The 23,496-nt window shown below is 52.0% G+C and overlaps 1 protein-coding gene across 1 annotated transcript in view; it reads left to right on the top strand.

Moving 5' to 3' along the window:
• The window catches only part of FARP2 (FERM, ARH/RhoGEF and pleckstrin domain protein 2), a 100,989-nt gene that overhangs the window by 71,914 nt on the left and 5,579 nt on the right, over positions 1–23,496 (top strand). The window contains exons 14-21 of the mRNA XM_033113003.1: positions 5,393–5,568; positions 8,270–8,359; positions 8,745–8,878; positions 9,321–9,402; positions 13,692–13,929; positions 16,514–16,644; positions 19,909–19,977; positions 20,555–20,644. Coding sequence (XP_032968894.1) covers positions 5,393–5,568; positions 8,270–8,359; positions 8,745–8,878; positions 9,321–9,402; positions 13,692–13,929; positions 16,514–16,644; positions 19,909–19,977; positions 20,555–20,644 — 1,010 coding nt within the window. The remainder of the gene's footprint in view (positions 1–5,392; positions 5,569–8,269; positions 8,360–8,744; positions 8,879–9,320; positions 9,403–13,691; positions 13,930–16,513; positions 16,645–19,908; positions 19,978–20,554; positions 20,645–23,496) is intronic.

Raw genomic sequence — 23,496 nt, 5'->3', positions numbered from 1 at the left:
TCCCTAGGTGCTATCTTTTGCATGAAAGCATCTACATTCCCCTGGGAAATGAAGAGAAAGGGAACTGGCATTTCATTATGCATTTGAACTTGTTCATTCTTTAGAGACATTATGTTGCCTGGTTTGTGGTACTTATAAAGCTTGTTTTCCATTGAAATTTGCCATTTATAAATTTGCAGATATGTACTAATTCAGAACTTTTTAATTGTTTATTCAATAAAATAAGGAAATATTTGCTATGAGTTTTTAAATGGGCTTTTTAGCTTTCTTTCCCTCTACTTGCTTACAGTTTTCATTTACACGATTAAAGACTATTTTGCACGTTAAATGAATCCTGAAACAGCTCCATATTTTTCACATCCTCCTTGTTGCCTCCTGCTTCATAGGCTTCTGAGCAACAAACAGGCACCATGATGCGATTGTCTATTTCGGACGTGGATGGTGACGTCCCTTGAAGGCCAGCAAGGGGTGGGGGACCAGCGCCTTGCGTTTCTCAGCGCCTTGCTTGGCTCTCATCCAGTGCTTTCTGCTCGGGCCAGCATGCACAGGTGGGGCTAGCGCGCCTGCTGTGGGCCGCGCGCGCACCTGAGGCACCGCTGGCCGGGGTTGCGCTGTTCACGACGTTGGGATGAACCGCCTGGTCCCTGAGCTTGTCCTGTGCACAGGACACATGCTGTTGGCTTCTTAATTCTGAAATGAGAACATCGTTGCCCTTTTTCCCCATCGGCCAGAACCACCAGTAAAATCCAGGACCCAGAGTACAGCCGCTGCTCAGATTCTGGACGAGTCTTACTCCAGCTCTGAACCTGAGTTTCCCACTCGGCCAGTGCACATTTTTGCTGCCGCCACAGAGCCATCTGCATGTCCCCAGCCCCACTCCAGTCATCGATCAGAGGTGGGTGCTGCCCCCGCCTCCTGGGCAGCAGCCTCCGCGAACCTGGTGAGAACAGGCTCCTCAGAGCAGCACAGACACTTGGGTGGTGGGTACTGGTCTCCTCCCTAGGTTTCGGGGCACCTGGCACCCAGTGTGGCTGGGGGCGGAAGGCATCTCTGCTCTGTCACACACTAGAGCAGCACCAGTGGCAGTGGCCTTCCACCTGTCAGCACAAACTCCCCAGAACCCTGAGTGGGCGGTCAGTTCCTTCCCACATCAGGCCTGCCCAGTGGTCCCCAGTGGTCACACTCAGGGGTGAAGTGTTGACAAGTGAGCAGATCCTCAAGGAGGCACCTCAGTAAAAAATCCAGATTTCAATAGACTGTTCCAAAGCACTTCTCCTTAGACCCATAGGTTGACCTGTTATGTTAGGGTAAGAATTGTACGGCCTTCAGAGGGCATTTCTTTCCTAATGAATGTCACTTACAGACTTCGTAGTTTTGAATAATTGGTTTGGGGGACCTTGCCATCATCACTCCAATAGTTCAGAGGATCCGTAAGTCACAGCTTCTCAAAGTTTTACACAAAATGTGTCATTTATTAGAACAAAGATGCAGGGCTCCCTAGACCGCCGTGCACATACACAGAGGAGACCGCAACCTAGACAAATGGCCCAAAGTGTCACTGTATCGTATGTTGGGGCACCTATTTTTATTAACAAGGAAACAGTCTTGATTATTTAGAACAAAACAAAAGAAAAAACTCTGAAAAATGTTTCTTGGGAGTACTGTGTGTGTTGATGTCACCCTCTGAACTTCGAGACACCACAGCCATGTGTACCGTGGGGGCCCTGTGTGCCAGGCACCCGCTCCAAGCTTCCTGGGTGTTGCCTTGTGTAGGCCTCGGCCCTATGGAAAGGCCACGCCACCTGTCAGGTTGCCACCTGCTGTTTTGTGGATGGGGAAGAGGAGCAGGGAGGTGACCTGCAGGGAACACACAGTAAGACATGAACTGGTAGTAAGGCCCCTCACTACTAGCCATTTTTCTACCTCCCACTGTTGTTTTTGAGCCAGATTTTGGGTAAAGTGACTCATGACAGTCTAGTGCAAAAGTGGAGCCAGAAATAGTTCTCTACCAGCTCATCGAAGTCACACTTATTTATTTACCTGAATTCTTTTGGACAATTCAGCCTTTTCCTCTTTTTATGGGATTAATGAGCCATTGTTCAAGCTAAAGGAATTTCTAGATCTTACGCCTCCTGCTATCATGTTAACCTTCAAAATTAACCTTGAATCTGCCAAACTGCAGCTAATTCTTCCTCCACTGTTAGACAAAAATTTACTGTTTATTGTAGCGATCTGAAGAAGAGATTTTAAAGGTGTAAAATAAAAGGAAGCGTAACTTTCCTCTAAATGTGATACCCTGGTTAGATGAGTAAAGTGCAGGTAAGCACCGAAGTATAATAGTGTGCTTTTTTAAAATGACGTTTCAAAAATTATAAGATGAATTTTTAGGAGTTTTTGGAAATAATGAATGCCACAAAAAAATCAGCTGCCAGAGGTGCTCACTGCTGACAGTTTGCAAGAGTATTAATTCTATGTGTTTTTGGAAGATGATGGAACCGTGTAACTTGCACCTTTAAGAACAGAGCCTGTATGAACACGAGTGGGCAGTTTTCATCCACTCCTGCAGAAATGCAGAGCTCAGTAAAACAACTATCATTTGTGTCTGTCAATTTCAAATAACGTAATTTTGGAAATTGAAGCATTTCTAAAAATTCCTTGTCTACAAGTGAAGGAGTTGGTCATTGTTGATACTAGAGTGGGATGGACGTGTACCCTCTGTCTCTGTGGGTTCTGTAGTGAGTACTCGCAACTCACAACAACGGTGACTCTTTCTGGCTGTTTTTCAGTAGAGGGTCTTAATCACAGGGTCTGTTTTTATAGATATTTAAGATTAATTCTTTGCCATGTTAGTTAAGGCAAAACATTTTGTGATATCTAAAGCTTGATGTTTGGCATTTTAAAAATCGTTAAGACCCTGCCTTTCATCCATGTTTGCTAACATGCATTATCAACGTGGACAGGACTTTCTAAGGCAGGGGAGCAGTAAGCTTAGCACCCTTCACGTTGTCCCACAGTCCAGACAGCAGCACTGGGACCGCACGCCTGCACAGCCACGGCCCCATGCTTGTTTTCTGGGTGTGGAGTGTGTGTTGGTGACTCACAAACACAGTAGAAAGACTGGCCCACACAGGATCGAGCATGGGGTGTGGGGTGCACACTCGAATGGGCCACTTGCTTGAAAAATACCTCCACACAGATTTGTTGACTTTATCTTGTAGGATCTATGTTTACAGAATTGAAAGTAGGTATGATTCATAGTATTTTGTTATAACTAACAGATTTAATAAAAGCAAATGTTTAATGGCAGTTTGTGGTACTTTTTAATCTATTCACTAACCTGTGATTTGACGATTTTTGTGAACTACTATCTACAGTGATAACATCAAGTAATGACTTAACGTCCCAAGTGAGCAGCCTCTCCACTCTCACGAGTGCCTCACCAAGGCGCCGTTTACTGGGAGTTGCATTCTTAACTTGCTGGCCCTGTTGTCGGCCCTGGCCAACAGATCAGAGAGCTCGTCATACGATGCTTCCTTCACTGGTCACACCATCACCTCAATCTTCACCTTCTATTTAAAAATAAAGTCTAGTTTTGCAGCAACTTTCTGGTAAACTGTCCACGAGTAACTGTTATGGGACTGCTTATCTTCGAGGGAGGTGCCGAGTAGGGTGCTGGAAGACACAGGAGTAAAACAGTGGCTTTATACTTACTTTCACAACCGATGAGTATAAAACACCTTGGCTCTCATACCTGGAACAATACACTTGTGAAGAATAAATAGACAAGTTATTAGTCACTTCTAGACTTTTTTCTGAATTTTCAGTGTGTGAAGGTATCACATTCTGCAGTTCTGGGCTTCTTAGGGACAAAGGGTTTGGAGGGCAAACCCTAAAAGTTCACCTCTGGGACTCTCCACATGGGAAGTAATCTGTGTCCAGGACTGGTGCAGGCCTGAGGGAGGGGCGATGTAGGAATTGTGTTATTTTCAGGTTGCTTAGCATATTTTAAATGTAATAAAAGCAAATTCTGATAAACTGGTCATTAATAATTTATTTTGTCCAGGTTCTCTAATATGAATGAATGTTTCCTCATGTTTTAAGCTGTTGGTTGTGAGGAATTCCAGAGGAAATCTCTGCCGTCATAACATTGGTAGTTCAGCTCCGGAAGCATCTGTGTGGGGTCCCGAGCTCCAGATTTGTCAATGTGAAAATAGGGACCCCCTCCAGCCCTCAGGCTGCGTTGGAGGGCTGCCTGACTAGTTCAGTGCTGATGCCCGTCCAGGGAGCAGGAAATGGGCATGCCAGGTGTCCAAGAAACTCCTCTACACCATCCTGCCCACACACTTACATGTTTTAGGCTACGTGAACCAAGTTTTGGTTTTATAACCCAGCCTCTGTACTCAACTGCATGTGGAACCTCTGGTGTGGTATTGGAGGCGAAGTGAGCAGGCACCACAGGTTCAAATCGAGTTACTTCTATGCCAGCATTTTGTGAACTGACTTAATCATAGTTAGAAATAATGGTAGTTCGGGTGTTAAAACACTGTATGTTTGGAAACTTAAGGGAACTTTCTATGTTAAAGAGCTTTAAAACAGCCGTTAAATTTCTCCCAGAAAACTGCTTTAACAGTATCTTTAAAATATGGCATTTACTAGTTACTGATTTCCCATAGGAAAACATTAGAAATAAACCTTTGAGAATTAAAAAAAAAAAGAATGGATAAGAAAATTTATTTGTTACAAAATTTATGATGGAATATACCTCATCATTAGCCTCCTTAGAACTCGGCCAAAATGTTGGCTTCTGTCTAGTCAAAAGCAAAGATTGTTTTAAGAAGGGAAACAAATTAAGTATTAATAACTTTTGTGGTATAATTTAGAAAACCAAAATAAAACCTTTATTAATGAAAAATTCAAGGAAGTAGAAAACAGTATAATGAGTTGTCACTTTATATAATCCAGTTTTTTTAATGAACGATTAAATGACCTTAAAAGAGACATTTTTCCAGCTGTATTAGTATCATTTTGACACGTCTCTAGCACTTACACAGAGGGTGCCCCTCCCTGCTGGTCCTGTTCCATAGGCTTATTTTCTCAGTTGCCTCCTCTCTAGAACAAAGGGAAACCCCTAGAACCACAGAGTCCTGGGGGTCCAAATGTCTGTGGTTGGTGTCTATGAAATCAGATTGATCAGCCATCAACCTGTTTTCATTTTCACTTTATGTCACATTGAAAATTGCATGTGATGGCAGCTTTATTTACAGTTTCCAGAAAGTGCCTAGTGGTGGTGTCAGGCTAAGGTTGGCTAACTCCTGGAAAGAAATGTGGTATCTGGCCCGCATGATGGCCCTTTCTCATTTCTCGCTCCATCCCCTGCCCCGTTCAATTCCAGGCTTTTCTATGGACAGTCCTCAGCCTTCTCCCTCCACCCGGAAGAGCCCACTGAGCCTGAGCCCTGCGTTTCAGGTGACTCTGGGCCCGGCTGAGCAGGGCTCATCCCCACTCCTGAGCCCTGTCCTCAGCGATGCTGGCGGAGCCAAGATGGACAATGAGGAGCCGAAGCACAAGGTGGGCACCGCCCCAAGCGGAGGGCTTGCTGCTGGTGGGCCTGTGTTTGCAAACTTACGGGCTGGGAGGCCTGAGGGTGGGGAGGGGTGGGGGGGATTGTGCCCACACTCCCCTGACCCCTGGGTTGGGGGCAAGCCTCCCCAGTGAAATCTCACCCTGAGATCCTCCCATCACTTTTTGGGACTCATGAGGGACCTTTGTAACAGTTCCTGGCACCCGTGGGTTCCAAGTGTTGGGCTGGATTCTGGAAATGTGGTGGGAACAGGCAGGACCTGGGGGAGCCCTCTGCCAAGTGACTGGGAGGAGGTCTGGTGCTAAGGAAGAGTTTGCTGGGGACCCGTCTTGTCTGGGGGCGGTCAGGGGGGCATTCGGGCTGACGGATGAGTGGGTCCTAGAGGAGTGTCCCGGAGGTGGGCGGGGTCCAGACAGGAGTGTTGGTGCCAGAAGAGGGGGATGCATGGGGCGTGTGGGTTTAGGAAAGTGGAGGCAATCCCCCTGCGGGTTTCTGTTAATTGTCAGGGATGGGAGTGAGGCAGGCAGGCACCAAGAGGTCAGGTAGAGAGCACGGAGCTCAAGGCGCTGGCGATGGCCAAAGACAGTGGCACCCGTGGCCTCGGGGCCCTCATCTCTGCCTGGGTGACATTGTGGTCAAGGCAGTCAGCAAGGCGGCTTTGTGGGTGCACACAGGGAAGAACAAAGGGCCCAGGGAATGTTTGGGGAAGAGGAGTTAAATAAATGAGCTGGGGACTGTGTTGGCCCAGGGAGAGGAAGCCAGGAACCTCCTGTTCTCAGGGAGTGGAGGTCCCCAGACGCAAGCCAGGCCAGATGGGGCTGGGCCCCGGGTGGTGCCCCACCACCCCGCCTCACAGGTGCCTGTCACATGGGGCAGCTGTCATCGTGAGGACTTCAGCACTCCACTGTTCCATCACGAATGGGCCAAAGACAGCATGTTCTGTCCAGGGCTGCCACTGCAGACACGTGAGGTTCCTCAGCTGTGGGGTGCAGCACTTCCGAGGCCTCCATCAGACACTCCTCCTGGTACCCGAGTTCCCCTGAAGCCACTGCAGTGAGAGCAGCCCCTGAACTGTTGTGTGAGGTGGCATGCCATGGCCTGGCTTCCAGCCCAGTGCCCCCTCCACGGTCAAGGCTTTGCAGCCAGCCCCCACCCCTCAGGCCTCTGTCTCCACCTCCATCCCGTGGGCAGAGGGCACAGGGAAGGTGATGTGGGCCGCCAAATGTCAGCCCCCCTTTCTCAGCCGCAGACCTCGCCCAGCTTCTCACGGGCTGGAGTCTAAAGCACATGAACTCCTAGGTACAAACCTGACCACTGCAGGTTTCCTCCCACACCTGTCACCTGCAGGGGTCAGTGGCTTTTCCCCTTGGCTTGGGCCCAAAACCACAGTCATCCTGGCCTCCTCCATCTCCCACACCTCCACCCACAGAAACACTTGACCCTCAGAGTGTCGGGGTCCCACCCCTCATCATGCCACTCCCCTCCCCTACTGCACAGCCTGAGTGGGAAGAGGCCTCCTGGTGAGCCTCAGCCAGCCCCTCCCAACGTGCTCTCAGTGCAGCAGCCAGGCTCATCCTGGGGTCCCAGCCACCACCCCAAAGACGCCTACCTTCCAGATCAGGAACCAGCTTGCTCACCTCCTACCCTCCCCCTCATCCGTGACCTCCTAGCCCCACTAGCCACCAGCCCCATCCTCTCCTGGAGGCAGCCTGGCACTCTGCTAGAGACTGCTGCCCACCTGCCCCCCCAGCTTTGTGTCCACCCCACTTCTCTGCTGTGGTGGCTAACTTCCCTGTTAGCCTGTGCATTGCTTCTTGCTGTTTCCTCTTAGAAAGCTATCAGCTCCAGGACAGGGACCTCCGTTCCTGGGCACGTCCTAGGTGCCTGTTGGGGTTGTTTGCATGGCAGCCATGGCAGCCATGGGGACGGTCGGTCTCTAAAGTCCTCTGCCTGGTGGAGGAGCAACAGGGCAAGCGTGCAGGGAAGGAGCAGGTCCAGTGTCTTCAGGCTAGGGGAGATGGAGAAGGGGCCATCCAGCGGAGCTCAGTCAGGCTGAGCCTCAGGGTGGGCAGGGGAACTCCGGAGACAAGATGTGGCCCCTGGCCTGGCCTGAGTGTGGGCCTGTGCTTTGCAGGAGGCTGAAGCTGGGCTAGCGGGGCTTTCCTGCTCCTGAAGGTGCCTCATCGTCATCACTGACTTGCCTGCCAGCATCTGCACATCAGGCAGAGCTCCAGGGCTGGGCTATCTCTGGCCCTGCACTCCTACCCAGTGTGTCAGCCACCTAGTGCTGGAACATGGGGCACAGTTAGAAGCTGCACTGTCCGGCGGCATTGTGATGACTTTGTGAGTTGGCCTTACTGGTTTGTGCGCACATACGTACACACATACTCATGGATCTGTGTGTTAACCAGCCGTGCCTCTGGCAGTGGGATCTGCACAGAACCAGTCATACACTTCAATACGAGTCAATGTTTGAACAGCCATTCTTTTCGCAAAAGGAATAACATAAATGAGAAAACGTGTGAGGGAGCTACCACACTGCCTTATGTTTTTACTCAGAAAAACCCCTTCAGGAATTATGGATGACAACTGCGTGACATGTTAACTGGAGCAGAAGAGAGCAAGTGTTAGGAACGTGGGTGACATGGCCAACCGACACGTGCTCACACTGTCTTGTGCTTCTTGCAGTGTGTGGGAGCAGACGAGGCCTATTTCATAGCAAAGGAGATTCTCGCTACTGAACGGACATACCTGAAGGATTTAGAAGTTATCACCGTGGTATGGAACCCAAGTCCTTATTACTTTGATTTTCTTAACGCTTCTCAAATCTAACCCAGAGACAAAAGAGCCCTCGTGAAAAATAGCTCTTGGCCATCATAAGATCTAAGTGTACATGTTCGGTGAAATATATTTGCCTTAAAAACATGTCTAATACAGGTCAGCATGTAGGGTCCAATTCTTTGTAAAACTGGGAATGTATCCATTTGAAGCTTTTCATCCAGAATTGTTTGCTTATATTGTGAAAATTTGGTGGTCAGCCAAGAGGACAGCTGTAGCACTGATTTGAACTGTCCTCGCAGGACTCTGGGGTCAGTGCTCCGTGTCCTATGGCCATAGACCCTCAGGGGTGAGCTCCTGCAGTCACCCTGAACTCTTCCCGCAGTGGTTCCGCAGTGCAGTGGTCAAGGAGGACGCCATGCCTGCAGACCTGATGACCCTGCTCTTCTCCAACATAGACCCCATCTACGAGTTCCACAGAGGCTTCCTACGTGAGGTGGAGCAGCGGCTGGCACTCTGGTAACACCCTGCACACACAGGCGCTGGACCCCAGTGTGGGCAGCCCGCACGCTCTGGGTCCCTACATGGGCAGTGCCACCCTCATCACCATCACTGCTTTCTGGAATTTCCTGGCTTCAGAAACTAACGCACAAGAACCACTAGTTCATTGAAGTCTATTTTTAACACTTGTGGGGAGGAGTAAGCCTGTAACAGTCGCTTTTAATTCATCCTATGCCAGAAAAGTAAAAAAGGAAGTTACAAGTAGATGATCCTGTTTCTGCCTGATTACCATCTTTCAAGAATGTCCAAAACTGTAACAATTGTTTGTCAAGTACCGGCTTCCCCTTGAAGCACCTCATTGCCTTTCTGGCTATGACTGAAGCTGGTCACACTACATCAACCGAAGTGAGTCTCATAAGCCTACATACGTTTTTGACCGTATTTTTGCATCTCTACTCAGGGAAGGACCTTCCAGTACCCATGCCGCAGGCAGTCACCAGCGGATCGGGGACGTCCTACTCAGGAACATGCATCACTTAAAGGTAGTTTGGGTTTGTGCGCAAGTGAAGGTTTGAAACCAACATACCCAGAGGATTGTGACTCTTCAGGGTAGCGTTCCCCGTAGGACAACGTTCCTGACAGAACAGCATCCCCTCCGGACGGCATTCCACCAAGGACAGTGCGCGCCTCAGAGCTGCGTTCCCTTCAGGACAGTGTTTCCCACATGACAGCATTCACCTCAGGACAGTGTCCCCCTCAGGACAGTGACCCCTCAGGACAGTGACCCCTCAGGACAGTGTCCCCCTCAGGACAGTGACCCCTCAGGACAGTGACCCCTCAGGACAGTGTCCCCCTCAGGACAGTGACCCCTCAGGACAGTGACCCCTCAGGACAGTGTCCCCCTCAGGACAGTGACCCCTCAGGACAGTGACCCCTCAGGACAGTGTCCCCCTCAGGACAGTGACCCCTCAGGACAGTGACCCCTCAGGACAGTGTCCCCCTCAGGACAGTGTCCCCCTCAGGACAGTGACCCCTCAGGACAGTGACCCCTCAGGACAGTGTCCCCCTCAGGACAGTGACCCCTCAGGACAGTGACCCCTCAGGACAGTGTCCCCCTCAGGACAGTGACCCCTCAGGACAGTGACCCCTCAGGACAGTGTCCCCCTCAGGACAGTGACCCCTCAGGACAGTGACCCCTCAGGACAGTGTCCCCCTCAGGACAGTGTCCCCCTCAGGACAGTGACCCCTCAGGACAGTGACCCCTCAGGACAGTGTCCCCCTCAGGACAGTGACCCCTCAGGACAGTGACCCCTCAGGACAGTGTCCCCCTCAGGACAGTGTCCCCCTCAGGACAGTGACCCCTCAGGACAGTGACCCCTCAGGACAGTGTCCCCCTCAGGACAGTGACCCCTCAGGACAGTGTCCCCCTCAGGACAGTGTCCCCCTCAGGACAGTGTCCCCCTCAGGACAGTGACCCCTCAGGACAGTGACCCCTCAGGACAGTGTCCCCCTCAGGACAGTGACCCCTCAGGACAGTGACCCCTCAGGACAGTGTCCCCCTCAGGACAGTGTCCCCCTCAGGACAGTGACCCCTCAGGACAGTGACCCCTCAGGACAGTGTCCCCCTCAGGACAGTGACCCCTCAGGACAGTGACCCCTCAGGACAGTGTCCCCCTCAGGACAGTGACCCCTCAGGACAGTGACCCCTCAGGACAGTGTCCCCCTCAGGACAGTGACCCCTCAGGACAGTGACCCCTCAGGACAGTGTCCCCCTCAGGACAGTGTCCCCCTCAGGACAGTGACCCCTCAGGACAGTGACCCCTCAGGACAGTGTCCCCCTCAGGACAGTGACCCCTCAGGACAGTGACCCCTCAGGACAGTGTCCCCCTCAGGACAGTGACCCCTCAGGACAGTGACCCCTCAGGACAGTGTCCCCCTCAGGACAGTGACCCCTCAGGACAGTGACCCCTCAGGACAGTGTCCCCCTCAGGACAGTGACCCCTCAGGACAGTGTCCCCCTCAGGACAGTGTCCCCCTCAGGACAGTGACCCCTCAGGACAGTGTCCCCCTCAGGACAGTGTCCCCTCAGGACAGTGACCCCTCAGGACAGTGTCCCCCTCAGGACAGTGACCCCTCAGGACAGTGACCCCTCAGGACAGTGTCCCCCTCAGGACAGTGACCCCTCAGGACAGTGACCCCTCAGGACAGTGTCCCCCTCAGGACAGTGTCCCCCTCAGGACAGTGACCCCTCAGGACAGTGACCCCTCAGGACAGTGTCCCCCTCAGGACAGTGTCCCCCTCAGGACAGTGACCCCTCAGGACAGTGTCCCCCTCAGGACAGTGACCCCTCAGGACAGTGACCCCTCAGGACAGTGTCCCCCTCAGGACAGTGACCCCTCAGGACAGTGACCCCTCAGGACAGTGTCCCCCTCAGGACAGTGACCCCTCAGGACAGTGTCCCCCTCAGGACAGTGTCCCCCTCAGGACAGTGACCCCTCAGGACAGTGACCCCTCAGGACAGTGTCCCCCTCAGGACAGTGTCCCCCTCAGGACAGTGACCCCTCAGGACAGTGACCCCTCAGGACAGTGTCCCCCTCAGGACAGTGACCCCTCAGGACAGTGACCCCTCAGGACAGTGTCCCCCTCAGGACAGTGACCCCTCAGGACAGTGACCCCTCAGGACAGTGTCCCCCTCAGGACAGTGACCCCTCAGGACAGTGACCCCTCAGGACAGTGTCCCCCTCAGGACAGTGTCCCCCTCAGGACAGTGACCCCTCAGGACAGTGTCCCCCTCAGGACAGTGTCCCCCTCAGGACAGTGTCCCCCTCAGGACAGTGACCCCTCAGGACAGTGACCCCTCAGGACAGTGTCCCCCTCAGGACAGTGTCCCCCTCAGGACAGTGACCCCTCAGGACAGTGTCCCCCTCAGGACAGTGTCCCCCTCAGGACAGTGTCCCCCTCAGGACAGTGACCCCTCAGGACAGTGACCCCTCAGGACAGTGTTCTCCTCAGGGAAGTTTTCCCTCAGGACACTCTTCTCCTTAGAACAGTGTTCCCCTCACAGCTGCATTCCCCACAGGCCAATGTTTCTGACAATACAATGTTCTAGGAGGACAGTCTTCTCCTCAGCTAAGTTGCCTTCAGGACAGCACCCGTCTCACAGCAGCTTTCCCCTCGGGACAGTGTTCCCTGCACAACAGTGTTCCTCCCAGGACACCACCCCCTTTGCAGGAACGTTGCCTTCAGGGCAGCATTCTCCTAAGAACGGAATACATTTCAAGATGGCATTACCTCCAGCTCAGGAGTCCCTTCAGAGCAGATTTCTCGTCAGGAAAGTACGATCCTCAGAGCAGCGTCGGAGAGGAAGAGTATGCTGAGGGTTGGCTCCCTGAAATCTGTACTGTGATTCACAGTGGCTCACGAGCCCCTGGCCCACGTGCCGTTGCTGCTGTGGCTGAGCTCAGCATTCTGCAGAGGACTGCGTGGAGCCTGTCAGGGCTGCCGTTGGGGGTGGTTTCCACTCTCCTCCTGGGCTCATAGTTCAGTTTTTTTCCTCGGAGGCATTAGGGTTCCATAAAGGAAATGTGCCAGGGAAAGTACAAAAGGGGTAACCCTAGGGAGCCCGGGTCATCATGTGGGGAAGGTGAGCTGTCTCCTCGTCAGGACCAGTATCACAGGAGTTGGAATCAGCAGGCTGTGCTTTCACTGTGGAGGGGTCTTAGTCTTGTGAAACAGACCCGGGATGGGCCTGTCCCGCCCCCACGTCTATCCTGGCAGCTCTGCGGCATCCGGCCATCAACCTGGAGTCCCTCCCACCTCAGTCCCCCACCTGCTTGCATCACTCCAAGTCCCCAAGCCTTCGCTGTTGTGCCCATTCGCTAGGCTGGCTACCACCTCCATTTCAGGCCTGTCCCCCCTTTGACCCAATCCAGCCACATTTCTGACCGTCTTCCAGACCCCACTGCATACCCAGAAACCCGAGGGAGCTGCACGATCGCTTACTTCTGTCTTCAGAGAGCCCCGCCAGAAGAGCTCCATCCTGCTCGGAGCCCCACTTTTTACCCTGACACTTCTTTGGTTTTTAGAGCCAGGTGGTTATTTAGTAAGTTCTACCTGTCCCAAAAGCACCTACACAAATTTCAAATCAAAATAGACACACATCTGTTTGATTGAGCTTATCATACCACGTAAGTCATCTGCAATGTTCACTAGAACAAACTGATTTAATATTAGAAACCTTCTAGAAGATAGGGACTAGCTGAGTCTAATATGAGTAACACTCCAAATCCATGTGTGCACTTTGTGCTGTCAGGAGTAAAACGTCAGTATACCTGGGTCGACAAATGCTTTCCTCCACTCTGGAGTCGGGGTGAGAGCAGCCGCCTCCAGGTCCTGAGGGCAGAGCAAGGGCGCAGTTTGTTGAACTCCCGCCCAGAGCTCCTGTTTGTGTCACATGAGGTGCCTTACAACCTGCTCAGCCTCAGTTGTTCATCTGTAAAGTGGAGAGAAAGCCCTTTGTCCATTCACCGCATGAGACGTGCAGCCAGTCAGCAGTGAGTGCTGCTGAGTGGCTGTGGCCAAGCCCCCGCCCTCCTGTCTGCAATGAAGTTTGGTTGGGGTGGCGTCTCAGGTGAGGCAGGACAAACTCCATGGAGGCTGGAAAGCCCCAGCTGACACGCACTGGGCCATTTTTCTCTGTTCTGCCCGTTGGAATGTCCAGCTAGTAATTTACACCCACACTGGGAATGCCATCTAGACAGACAGGCTGCGTGCCAACTGGACCCTCGCCCAGGTCTCTGAACCTCAAGGCCCCCCTTTCATGCCTCAACAGCAGTTTACCAGCTACTTCCAAAGGCACGATGAGGTCCTGACAGAACTGGAAAAGGCAACCAAACGCTTTAAGAAGCTGGAGACAGTGTACAGAGAGTTCGAGCTCCAGAAAGTCTGCTACCTGCCTCTCAACACGTTCTTGCTGAAGCCCGTCCAGCGGCTGGTGCAGTACCGCCTGCTGCTGAGCCGGCTGTGTGGGCACTATGCTCCCGGGCACCGTGACTACGCCGACTGCCATGGTGAGTACGGGCACCAGGCCCCACCCTGCTACGGCTGCCATGGCTGTGTGCTCAGGAGCCCCTTTGGCAAGCCTGAAGGCTTTGGCTCCCGTACCTGGGGGTGCAGGGGGCGCTGGCTCCACCCCAGAGATCCGAGTATGCAGTGGGCAGGCCTGGCCGCCACCCCCGGGCTGGTGGAGGGGAGAGGTCCTGGTCTTTCAGCCCCACCACCCTGGGGCAAGACAGAGGGAAGGACTGGTCACAGGGAGTGGGTGCTGTGACAAGGGCAGAGCCCCCACAAGTGCACTGCAGGGTGAAGTGTACCCCCAGAGTGACTTGCTGCCTGGGGACATGTCTGTCCTGGAAATCTTGGCTCCAAAATGCAAACATTTGGGCCAGGGGGGCCTGTTGAAGGTTTCTGCCATAGATGGACTTTGTCCTTTGTGTATGTGTTTTTAAAGGACAAAGGAATAAACCCTGACCTTTCAACTTACAAATGTGACTTCTAATTGTAATGTAAGTTACTGCAGGACAGGAGTCTGTCAGAAGGTTTTTACAAGTAAACTTGCTATTGTCATTGAAAGTATAAGATGAAAGACTAGCATTTCCTTCTAACTGGTCTCCCATAGTCGTGAGTGGGTATAAATAAGACACTTTTCTAATATACAAGAAACAAAATGAATCATACAATATTGACAACTCTCTTCTTCATTCTAAAAGCAAGTGTTTCGTGTTTGCTAAAAAGGAAAAAACAAAATTGTCAAAAACATTTCCAAGCATTTTCAAGAAAATAAATAAATGCAGCCCATTTAAAATGCTCCCCAAGGTCAGCCTTCTCCCCATGGTCAACTGTGGGCGGGCAGTGCTGGGAGGAGGTGTGGCCCCTCCCAGGTCATCAGGGAAGGTCATGCCGGGCGCTCACCACCATCATGTTCCTCATCAGTAAAACCCATCGCATGGGCTGATGCCAAAGCCACAGGACGCTGCATTTCGGAAAGTGCCTTGTGAATTGTTAACACAACATGGTGTCGCTCACTGGCAACTGGACGGGTTTGCTCCAGCCCCCAGCGTCTCTGGAAGGCTAGGAGAATCCTGCTGTTGGAGCTCAGCTGACCACGGTGGTCCGGTGGTCGGAGCCCCTTCCCAACACGATGCCCTCCCCCACGCCCCTCAGAGGAAGGCCCCTTGGGGTGCAGATGTTACCAGCCATTTTGATCTTCCCAAGAGCTTGAGCTTGAACCTATTGAAACAATGGGGTACCTTTAGGTTGGGGCTTAGAGAAAGTGGCCTTGTATCTTAATTTTGTCCTTCATTCAAATAAGTGTGTGCTAAGTGTGTGTGGACGGTTTATCAGCATCACACTGATTCTGTGGAAGCCCAGGCACAGGTGGCACCCTTGACAGCAACCCTGCATCAGGCCTGAAGTGCATCCCCAGCTTCTGGCAGCTTCCAGGGCCAGCCCAAGTGCAATGCGGAACCCATGTGGCAGCGAAACCTTCCAGCCCTGCACTCCATGCAAACACGGCATCTGAGGGCAAGGTGCCATCCAGGGCGGACACATGGGGCCAGGCAGCCTGCAGTGAACAAGCAGAGTGAAGAGAGTCTCTGCCAACAATGTGTCACTAAGACTTGAGCTGGGCCTGAGGGGTGACGAGGCCAGGTGACGGGCTGGAGCTCAGGAGTCTGCCTGGAGCCGACTCCAGGTGTCAGTACCTGTGGTGGCAGCACCAAGGCTCTTAGAACGTGTCAGTTATGAAGGAATAACTCATCTCCCCATGTGCTCCCTGATAGGACTTTATCAGACCTGTGGGGCAGGTGCTGTCCCCTCCCCTGAAGAGGAAATGAGCCAGTGGTCACACAACCTCGCTCTAGCAGACTTTTGGGTTAGAGCTGAGAGGCAGGCGGAGCCCGGGAGTGGACATCTGCTGTGGTTCATGGGACCACAAGGCACTGTAGCCAGGCAGTCAGCCGGAGTCCTGATGGGAAGATCCAGGGTCCCCAGGAGTGGCTGCAACAAGGAGACAAAGGAGATGTGGTCACTGCATCCCGGGGCGGGACCAGGTCTGGCCCAGCAGCTGTTCCCGGTGTGGCCTGGCCCGTGCTCTGAGGACCACTCTCCATGTCTGATTTTGTGTTTCGTCTGTACACTTCCTGATTCCAAATTTACATAACTTTGCTTGGACTGTAAAATTAGCATCTGCTCCGCCATTCAAGGAGAAAATTACAGTGCTTTAAGGGTGCAAATGATTAGACTTGAAGCTGTAGGAAATGATTTTTCCTCAAGAACAAATACTGTTTTGCCCATAATATTAAATGGTTATTTACAAGGACAGTTCTTTTTCCACACCTGTGTGTTAACTAGTCAGCAGTGCAGGGTGAACACGTCCAAGTTTCGGGTCATGTGCAGGGACCTGCACTTGCTGTGCCTGGCAGTCAAAAACCATGGATGGCAGTCCTGTGAGGAGTCTGGGTAGAATGTTCCTTGAATTAAAAGTGCCTTTTTAAAATGCCACTTCCTGTCACAAAGAGGTAGGGGGGAGCTTTTTTCTGTGCCGCCCGTGACCCACCCGCCTGGGTGCCTATACTGAGAGGTCTCTTCACACAGATGCCCTCAAAGTCATCACGGAGGTGACCTCCACGCTCCAACACAGCCTCGTCCGGCTGGAGAACCTCCAGAAGCTGACAGAGCTGCAGCGGGACTTGGTCGGCATAGAGAACCTCATCGCTCCGGGCAGGGTGAGTAATTATTTGAGAAAGTTTTCAAGCTGCTTACTTCTTGGTTTTTGATTGAGATAATTCATGTACCACAGAACTCACCCTTTCAAAGAGTGCAATTCAGTGGTTCATAGTATAACACAAGGTTGTGCACCCATCACCACTATCTAATTCCAGAACATTCTCATCACCAAAAGAACCCCCATACCTGTTAGCAGTCACTCCATGCCCCTTTCCGTCCCTGCTTTGTCTGTGGATTTACCTGTTCTGGAAATTTCTCCTAAACGCAGTCTTATAGTACGTGGCCTTTGTGACTGGCATCATCGTTCACTCAGCATCTTTCCCAGGTTCGTTCATGAGGCATGTTTCAGTGCTTCACTCCTTTTTGTGCCTGAGGAGGACCCCATTCTCTGGACACAGTCGTCTGCTGATGGACGCAGGGTGGTTTTCACTTTCTGGCTTTTGTGACTAGTGCGGCGAGAACACTTGTACAAATCCTTGTGTGGACATGTGTTTTCAACTCTGGGTACCCTAGGACAAGGGTTCCTGGGTCATGGGGTAATTCTATGCTTAACATTTTAGGAGTTACCAGAATTTTCCAAAGTGCGCTATTTTACATTCCCGTCTGGAGTGTTGGGGGTTTGGATTTCTCCCTATCCCTCTCTTCTTGATTCTCACCATCTGGTGGTTGGCATGTCCCTGATGGCGAATGTCAAGCATCTTTATGTGTTTATTGGCCATTTGTTTGCCTTCTTTGGAGAAATGTCCCATTCAGACCCTCTGCTTATCTCTTAATTGGGTTTCTGTCTTTTTCCTTTGAGTTGTGAGATTCGTTATCCATTGTGGATACCAGACCCTCACCAGAGTACTATTTTCAAATGTTCTCCTGTAGGGTGGGCTGTCTTTTCACTTTCTTGATAGTGTCATTTACAAAATGAAAGGTTTTCATTTTGATAAAGTCCAGTTTATCTATTTTTTCTTTGGTTGCTTGTGCTTTTGGTGTCATAGCTAAGAACCCATTGCCTAATTCAAAGTGTGAAGGTTTATCCCTGTGTTTTCTTCTAAAAGTTTCATATGGTTTAGCTCTTACATTTAGAGTTGATCCATTTTGAGTTCATTTTTGTAGATGGTGTGAGGTAGGGGCCCAACTTGATCCTTTTCCATGCTGATGTCCAGTTGTCCCGGCACCATTTGTTCAAATGTCTTCACACCCTGGTCAAAACCCAATGGGCCGTAGAGGTGTGGATTTATTTCTGAACTCCCAACTCTGCCCCATGTGTCCATACATATCTGCTGGGCTGCTTACTTTCTATCACTAATGCTTTTTGCTTTGAACTCAGTACTGTCCACATAAGGAAAGTGTTTTAAGGGGATGTTTCCTGTCTCAACACTAACATACATGTCATGGAGTATGGATGTGTAAATTATGTTTCTGTGTGAGCCTGGTAGAACTTGCCGAGCGCGGGACCATGAGCTCAAAGAAACGATCTAGGACTGAAACGTCCGGAGGGCCTGCCAGACGGCTCCGCTTCATGTCTCCCTTTGTCTTCATCGCTCCGGTGGTGCTGCTGGCTGTAAGCTCCTGGAGGTCGGCAGGACCCTTGTTACACATGGTGGCTTCCCCAGCGCCCCATGCAGTGACTTATAGGTGTGGCCCAGGGAACTGTCACTGAAGGGACGAAAAAACAAAAACAAGTAGCCCCACAGAGCATGGACCAGGTGGGCTCTGGAGGCAAGGCTGGAATTCAAGCTCTCCCCAGCCGTGCGGCCTGGGCCCCACCTCTCTGAGATGGAGGGTCCCGGGTGATGGCAAGGGGACCGATATCAGTCAGCTGCTCGGCCAGTGCCTTGCATGAAGTAGCTGCTGGGCTGTAATGGTTTTTATTAGTCAGAGCTCCAAAGCCTCGTCTTCATACCCAGGGTTCCTGGTCTCCCTGAGTTACATGTGTGTATCAGTCAGAAACAACCCACAGCAAGTGTTTCAGCAGAGGCAGTTCAGAGCAAGGCTTGTCAACCAGGTAAGAAAGTGGGCGACAAGGTGAAAGATAAGAAAACCGTGAAGTATCAAGGGGCAGACTGTGGAGCAGGTCCCATAAGAGCTGGGGAGGGTGCTGAACCCAGTGGGGAAGACACCCGTGGGCCTGGGGCTGCTGCTTGGGGTCCCTGGGCCTCTGAGGGCCAGTGAAGCTGGCTCTGCAAGGGTGACGCACTGCTGCAGCCTCGGGGGCCTGTCGCCTGTGGGGGCAGCACCGGCTCCGGGTTTGGAGTGAGGGCCAGAGCTTAACAGGTGGCCCATCCCAGCTGTGCACACCTCCTGGTCTAGGACTGCCAGCTCGGTTTGGGCTGGTTCTCATCTTGCTGTGACCGAATCTGTCCAGGATTCCTGTTTGTGCTTCACACAGGTCCTTTGAGGGCTGCTGTGACAGGGTCCTCACACATGTGCTCAGGGAACGAAGCTCATGCACCTACTTGTCTGAAAGGAATAACAGACAATAAAAGATCTCCAGAAATTGTCCAAACCGGAAGTCTGTGGGTTGCCAGGACACTCGCTTTCTGCCCTCAGCGCATGTTGTTGGGGCCTGTTTGATATCTGTGTCGTCAGAGGCAGAGGTGCGGGGCCTGGTGCTCCAGCATGGATGGGGAAGCACAGGATGTGGTCCCCCCCAGCCCCGCCCCCGTCCTGGAGACGCATTCAGGCTCTGGAGGGAGGGGCAAAGTCCTGTCTCCTTTTCCTTCATGGGCCCGGCCCTCTTCTTTCCACGAAGGACTGCCCGGGACGCAGCATGGACAGTCCTCCAGCAGTGTCAGCCCCACTTCGGCTGTGAAGCCTTTGAATACTAGGGATCCTTTGTCCAAAGGCAGTGCGGCCGCTAACATGAATCAGCCGCCAATGCTTGCTGGGGGCCAGGTGTGCTCATCCTCCTCCCTCCCATTCTCAAGCTGCTCCTGCCCAGTTTTTCCCAAAGTTGAGCTCAGATGTTATCTCCATGGCTGAACCTTCCAAAGCTTCTCTTCAATAAGAACAGTACCCTTTGCTTTACATGGTGACCCCCAGCGTAGCCGGCCTGAGGTGAGACGCAGCAGCAGGTGCTCAGCAGACAGTTTGGGGACTGAGTTAACTGGCACCTGGACAGGAACCGGGTGACCAAAGGAGCAGACAAGAGGGAGGAAAGTACAAAGGCACAGGGGGTCCTTGGGCGTCTGGGCAGGAGGGCGCCGCTGAGCACGGGCCTCACCTGGACGGGCTCAGAGAAGCACAAATGGTGACCTCGTCCTGTCTTGCAGGAGTTCATCCGCGAGGGCTGCCTTCACAAGCTCACCAAGAAGGGCCTGCAGCAGAGAATGTTCTTTCTGGTAGGTGGGATGCCAGTGTCTCTGTGAGGAGAGCTGTGCCAGCACGTTGGCCAGGCAGGTAGCCTCAAAGTCAGACAGGAGCCAGGTGAGGGTCGCAGGAAACAGTCCGGGCCCACCGCCTTCCTTATTCTGGGTTGTGGGCACCTGTGTGCAGGATGAGCAAAAGCCAGAGGCTAGAAGAGCGCATGCGCCTGTAGCCACAGGGATGAGTGCTCCTGCCAGTGGCTGGTTCGAAGGGTCTTGCTCTCCAGCTTTGACTCTGGGAGCCGAGGCCCTCCCGCTGCCACCAGGTTTCCTTTTATCCACTCCCTTCTCACATCCTGTCAGTAGATTGAGACCCAAGCAGTTGGAATGAGGGGTAACTGGCCCAAGACGTCTGCTGCGTCATGTGGTTACTAGTTACCTCTGGTCAGAAATGATTGTGTGAAATGTAAACTTCTTTTTGCCAAAAATCTCCAGCAGGCTGAATAGATCCTATAACCACATAAGGGCCCTTGGAGTTGAACTTCGTCTGACAGTTAAGACGTTCAAAGCTTGTTACTTTTGAAATGCGTTTATCTAAAGCTTCCTGGCTCAGTTCTCAGATATGTTGCTGTACACAAGCAGAGGTGTCTCAGGGACCAGCCACTTCCGGATCCGAGGCCTTCTTCCACTCCACGGCATGCTGGTGAGTGCTGGGGAGGGGCTCCGGGGGGTCAGGTCTGCTGCCTCAGAGCACTGCTGGGCTCTTCACTCTGTTCCCACCTGTTGCGGTTACCCTGCGGCCCTTCCAGGGCTTTCCAGACTCAGCCCTGTGGTCACCGCTAGCACCTGCTCACCTTGTCCACCAGCCGCACACCTAGGGAGCCCTGTGCCTTGGTGGGGGACACAATAAAAGCCCCAGGCGGGCACTGGGGCCACTGGGGCTGGGGCCACTCTGCTGCTGGAGAGATGGGGCTGACACAGCTTTTGAGAGAGAAAACTGAGCCACCAGTTCTTAAGATTGTAGGGTTTTTACTTTTTTGCTTTTACATTTGTATCTCCTTTCACTGACAATTTTTTGTTCTTTGTGGCATCATAACTAGATATTACAGGCACACGCACAGCTTTAAAACCGTTAGACACCATCACCACTTGTGAGAGGGCAGGCTGCACTGCATGACGGGCTCGGGAGTTCCCAGGGAGCCTGGCACCCAGCCTCTGCCCTCCGCGTCACGTGTGAGGTCCCCCCACAGAGTCAGTTGTGTGGCCTCATGAAGAGTTGCAAGCTCCGTGTCCGCTGCCTTGTTGCACCTGGGCCATTAGCGGTCCTGCTGCCCTGGGAGCACTGTGCACACCACACGCCTGTCGGGGCGTGTCCGTCCCCCACCGTCACCGGCGCAAAGTGACACTACAGTATCTCTGATGAGCAGAAATTCTTCATTTTAACACGATCCAGTTTGTCCGCCTTCTCCTGCGTGGTCAGTGCTTTTTGTGGCCCAATGAGGACAGTGTTTGAAGGTCATGGAGCAACCCTCACACACATCCACGTGCTCTCCATTTGCCCTCCAGTGTTAACCTGCATTCCACCAGGAACCCGTCTTTGGGAGCCGCAAAGACCGGAGGCCAATTTCAGGGTTAGCCCTAAAGGTGTGCCATCGGCCCAGAGCACCCCCCGCAGCCCTGCCCGGCCTCCTGTCCGGGTCTCCGTGGCCGGGGGCCCGACCATGCTCTGCTCTGTCGTGCTTGGCTTGCCTGGTCCGATTACCGCAGCGCAGAGCAATGTCCACCCATCTTCTTCAAGGGCATCTGGCCCTTCTCGGCCCTGAGTTCCTCAGCACGGTCTCCCCTGCGAGCGCCACAGCCTTTGTGGGTGTCTGTGACAGGCCACTCATTGGTTTGAGTGAGCTCATCTGCCATCTCTAGAAGCAGACCCCATCTGTTTTAAAGTATACTTTTAAGAATTACATTTTCATTGTAGAAAAAAGTAACTGAAAATGTAAAACGAAAATAACTCACAATTTTACCAACCAGTGATGAATACTGTCGGCCTTTTGCGACATGCCCTCTGGCTTCATGTGTGGATCTGTGTTTCTGCCACCACATTGGACCCACCTTTACAAGCAGTTTTATAACCTGCACTGGTTTTGCTTAGCGCTTCGTCATAAACCTCCTGTCGTGTCCCCTGTGCTTCTGCCACCTCACTGAGTAGAGACGAGCAGGGCATCGGGGAGCCAGGCCCCAGCTGGTTTACTTAACTGATTCCCTGTACTGGGCATGCTGGCTGCGTCTAGTTTGTCAGAATTAGAAATAACACCATTGGATCTATTTTTCCACACATCCTTAATTATGTCCTTGAGATAAATTCCAAGAGGCGTTGTTTGAGCATAGCGTACACTTGGTTTCATGGTTCGAGTATGACTGCTACCTGCGTAACACCATTTGACCATCCCAATAAGTGTGTCGGAATCTGCGTCTTTCCCATGGCCTTGGGGAGCACTGGGGATTCATTCTGCCTCCTCTTTTCCAGTTTGGTGACCCCGGGCCAGTCAGCGGGCCGGCTGAGTCCGTCTCTTGGCACCCTGTGCCTTCCCTCTGGGAGGTACTCGTGCGTGTCTGTCACTCTGGCCTCCGTGGTCTGTTAGCTTTTCATACACATTTGTGAAACATTTATAAAGATGCCAGCCAACCCTCCCAGGTCACAGACGCTCTTCCCACTTAGTGATTCTTTTTTTCCTTTGCCTGCAGTTTGGTTTTATACCTTGCAGAATTTAAACTCCATCTGAACGGGGACTATGTTTGTCTTGTTCCTAGAACAGCATCTGGCACATACTTGTTAAAGGAGTGAATGTGGACTTTTTTAATTATTATTTTATTGGGGAATGTTGGGGAACAGGGTGTTTCTCCCATCAGCTCCAAGTCTTTGTCCTTCAATTTAGTTGTGGAGGGCACAGCTCAGCTCCAAGTCCAGTCACCGTTTTCAATCTTTAGGTGCAGGGGCTGCAGCCCACCCTCCCATGCAGGAATTGAACTGACAACCTTGTTGTTGAGAGCTCACCCTCTAACCAGCTGAGCCATCCGGCCGCCCCTCTGGGAGCTCAGCAGCAGCTCGTTGTCTTCAATCTAGTTTTGGACGGCGTAGCTCACTGGCCCATGTGGGAACTGAACCGGCAACCCTGTTGTTGAGAGCTCACGTTCTAACCAACTGAGCCATCTGGCCACCCCTTTGGATGTTTTTATGTAGTCAGATCTGCCCATCTTTTCCTTTACAGTTTCTCTCCTTGATACCAGCTCAAAAAGTCTTTTCTCATTTAATTAATCTACCTAAAATATTTTGTTGGATATTAGTAGATTGGGATGTAACATTTTCTACCCATGTAGTCGGTTGTCGGTTTCCTATTATTCTCCGGATCTTTTATTTTCTCACTGATTTCAGGAGCTGCCTTTACCATATAAACAGCCTGTTGGCACACTTGGATTCTTTCCGGGCATTCTGTGCCATTTCTCTGTCCCAGCCTCAGCCCCCACTCTCTGATTTGTGGTGTTATAGGGGTGAGTCTC

The sequence above is a fragment of the Rhinolophus ferrumequinum genome, chromosome 8, assembly GCF_004115265.2.
Source record: "Rhinolophus ferrumequinum isolate MPI-CBG mRhiFer1 chromosome 8, mRhiFer1_v1.p, whole genome shotgun sequence".
Classification (NCBI taxonomy): Eukaryota; Metazoa; Chordata; class Mammalia; order Chiroptera; family Rhinolophidae; genus Rhinolophus; species Rhinolophus ferrumequinum.
This window is presented reverse-complemented; position numbering and strand designations above follow the sequence as displayed.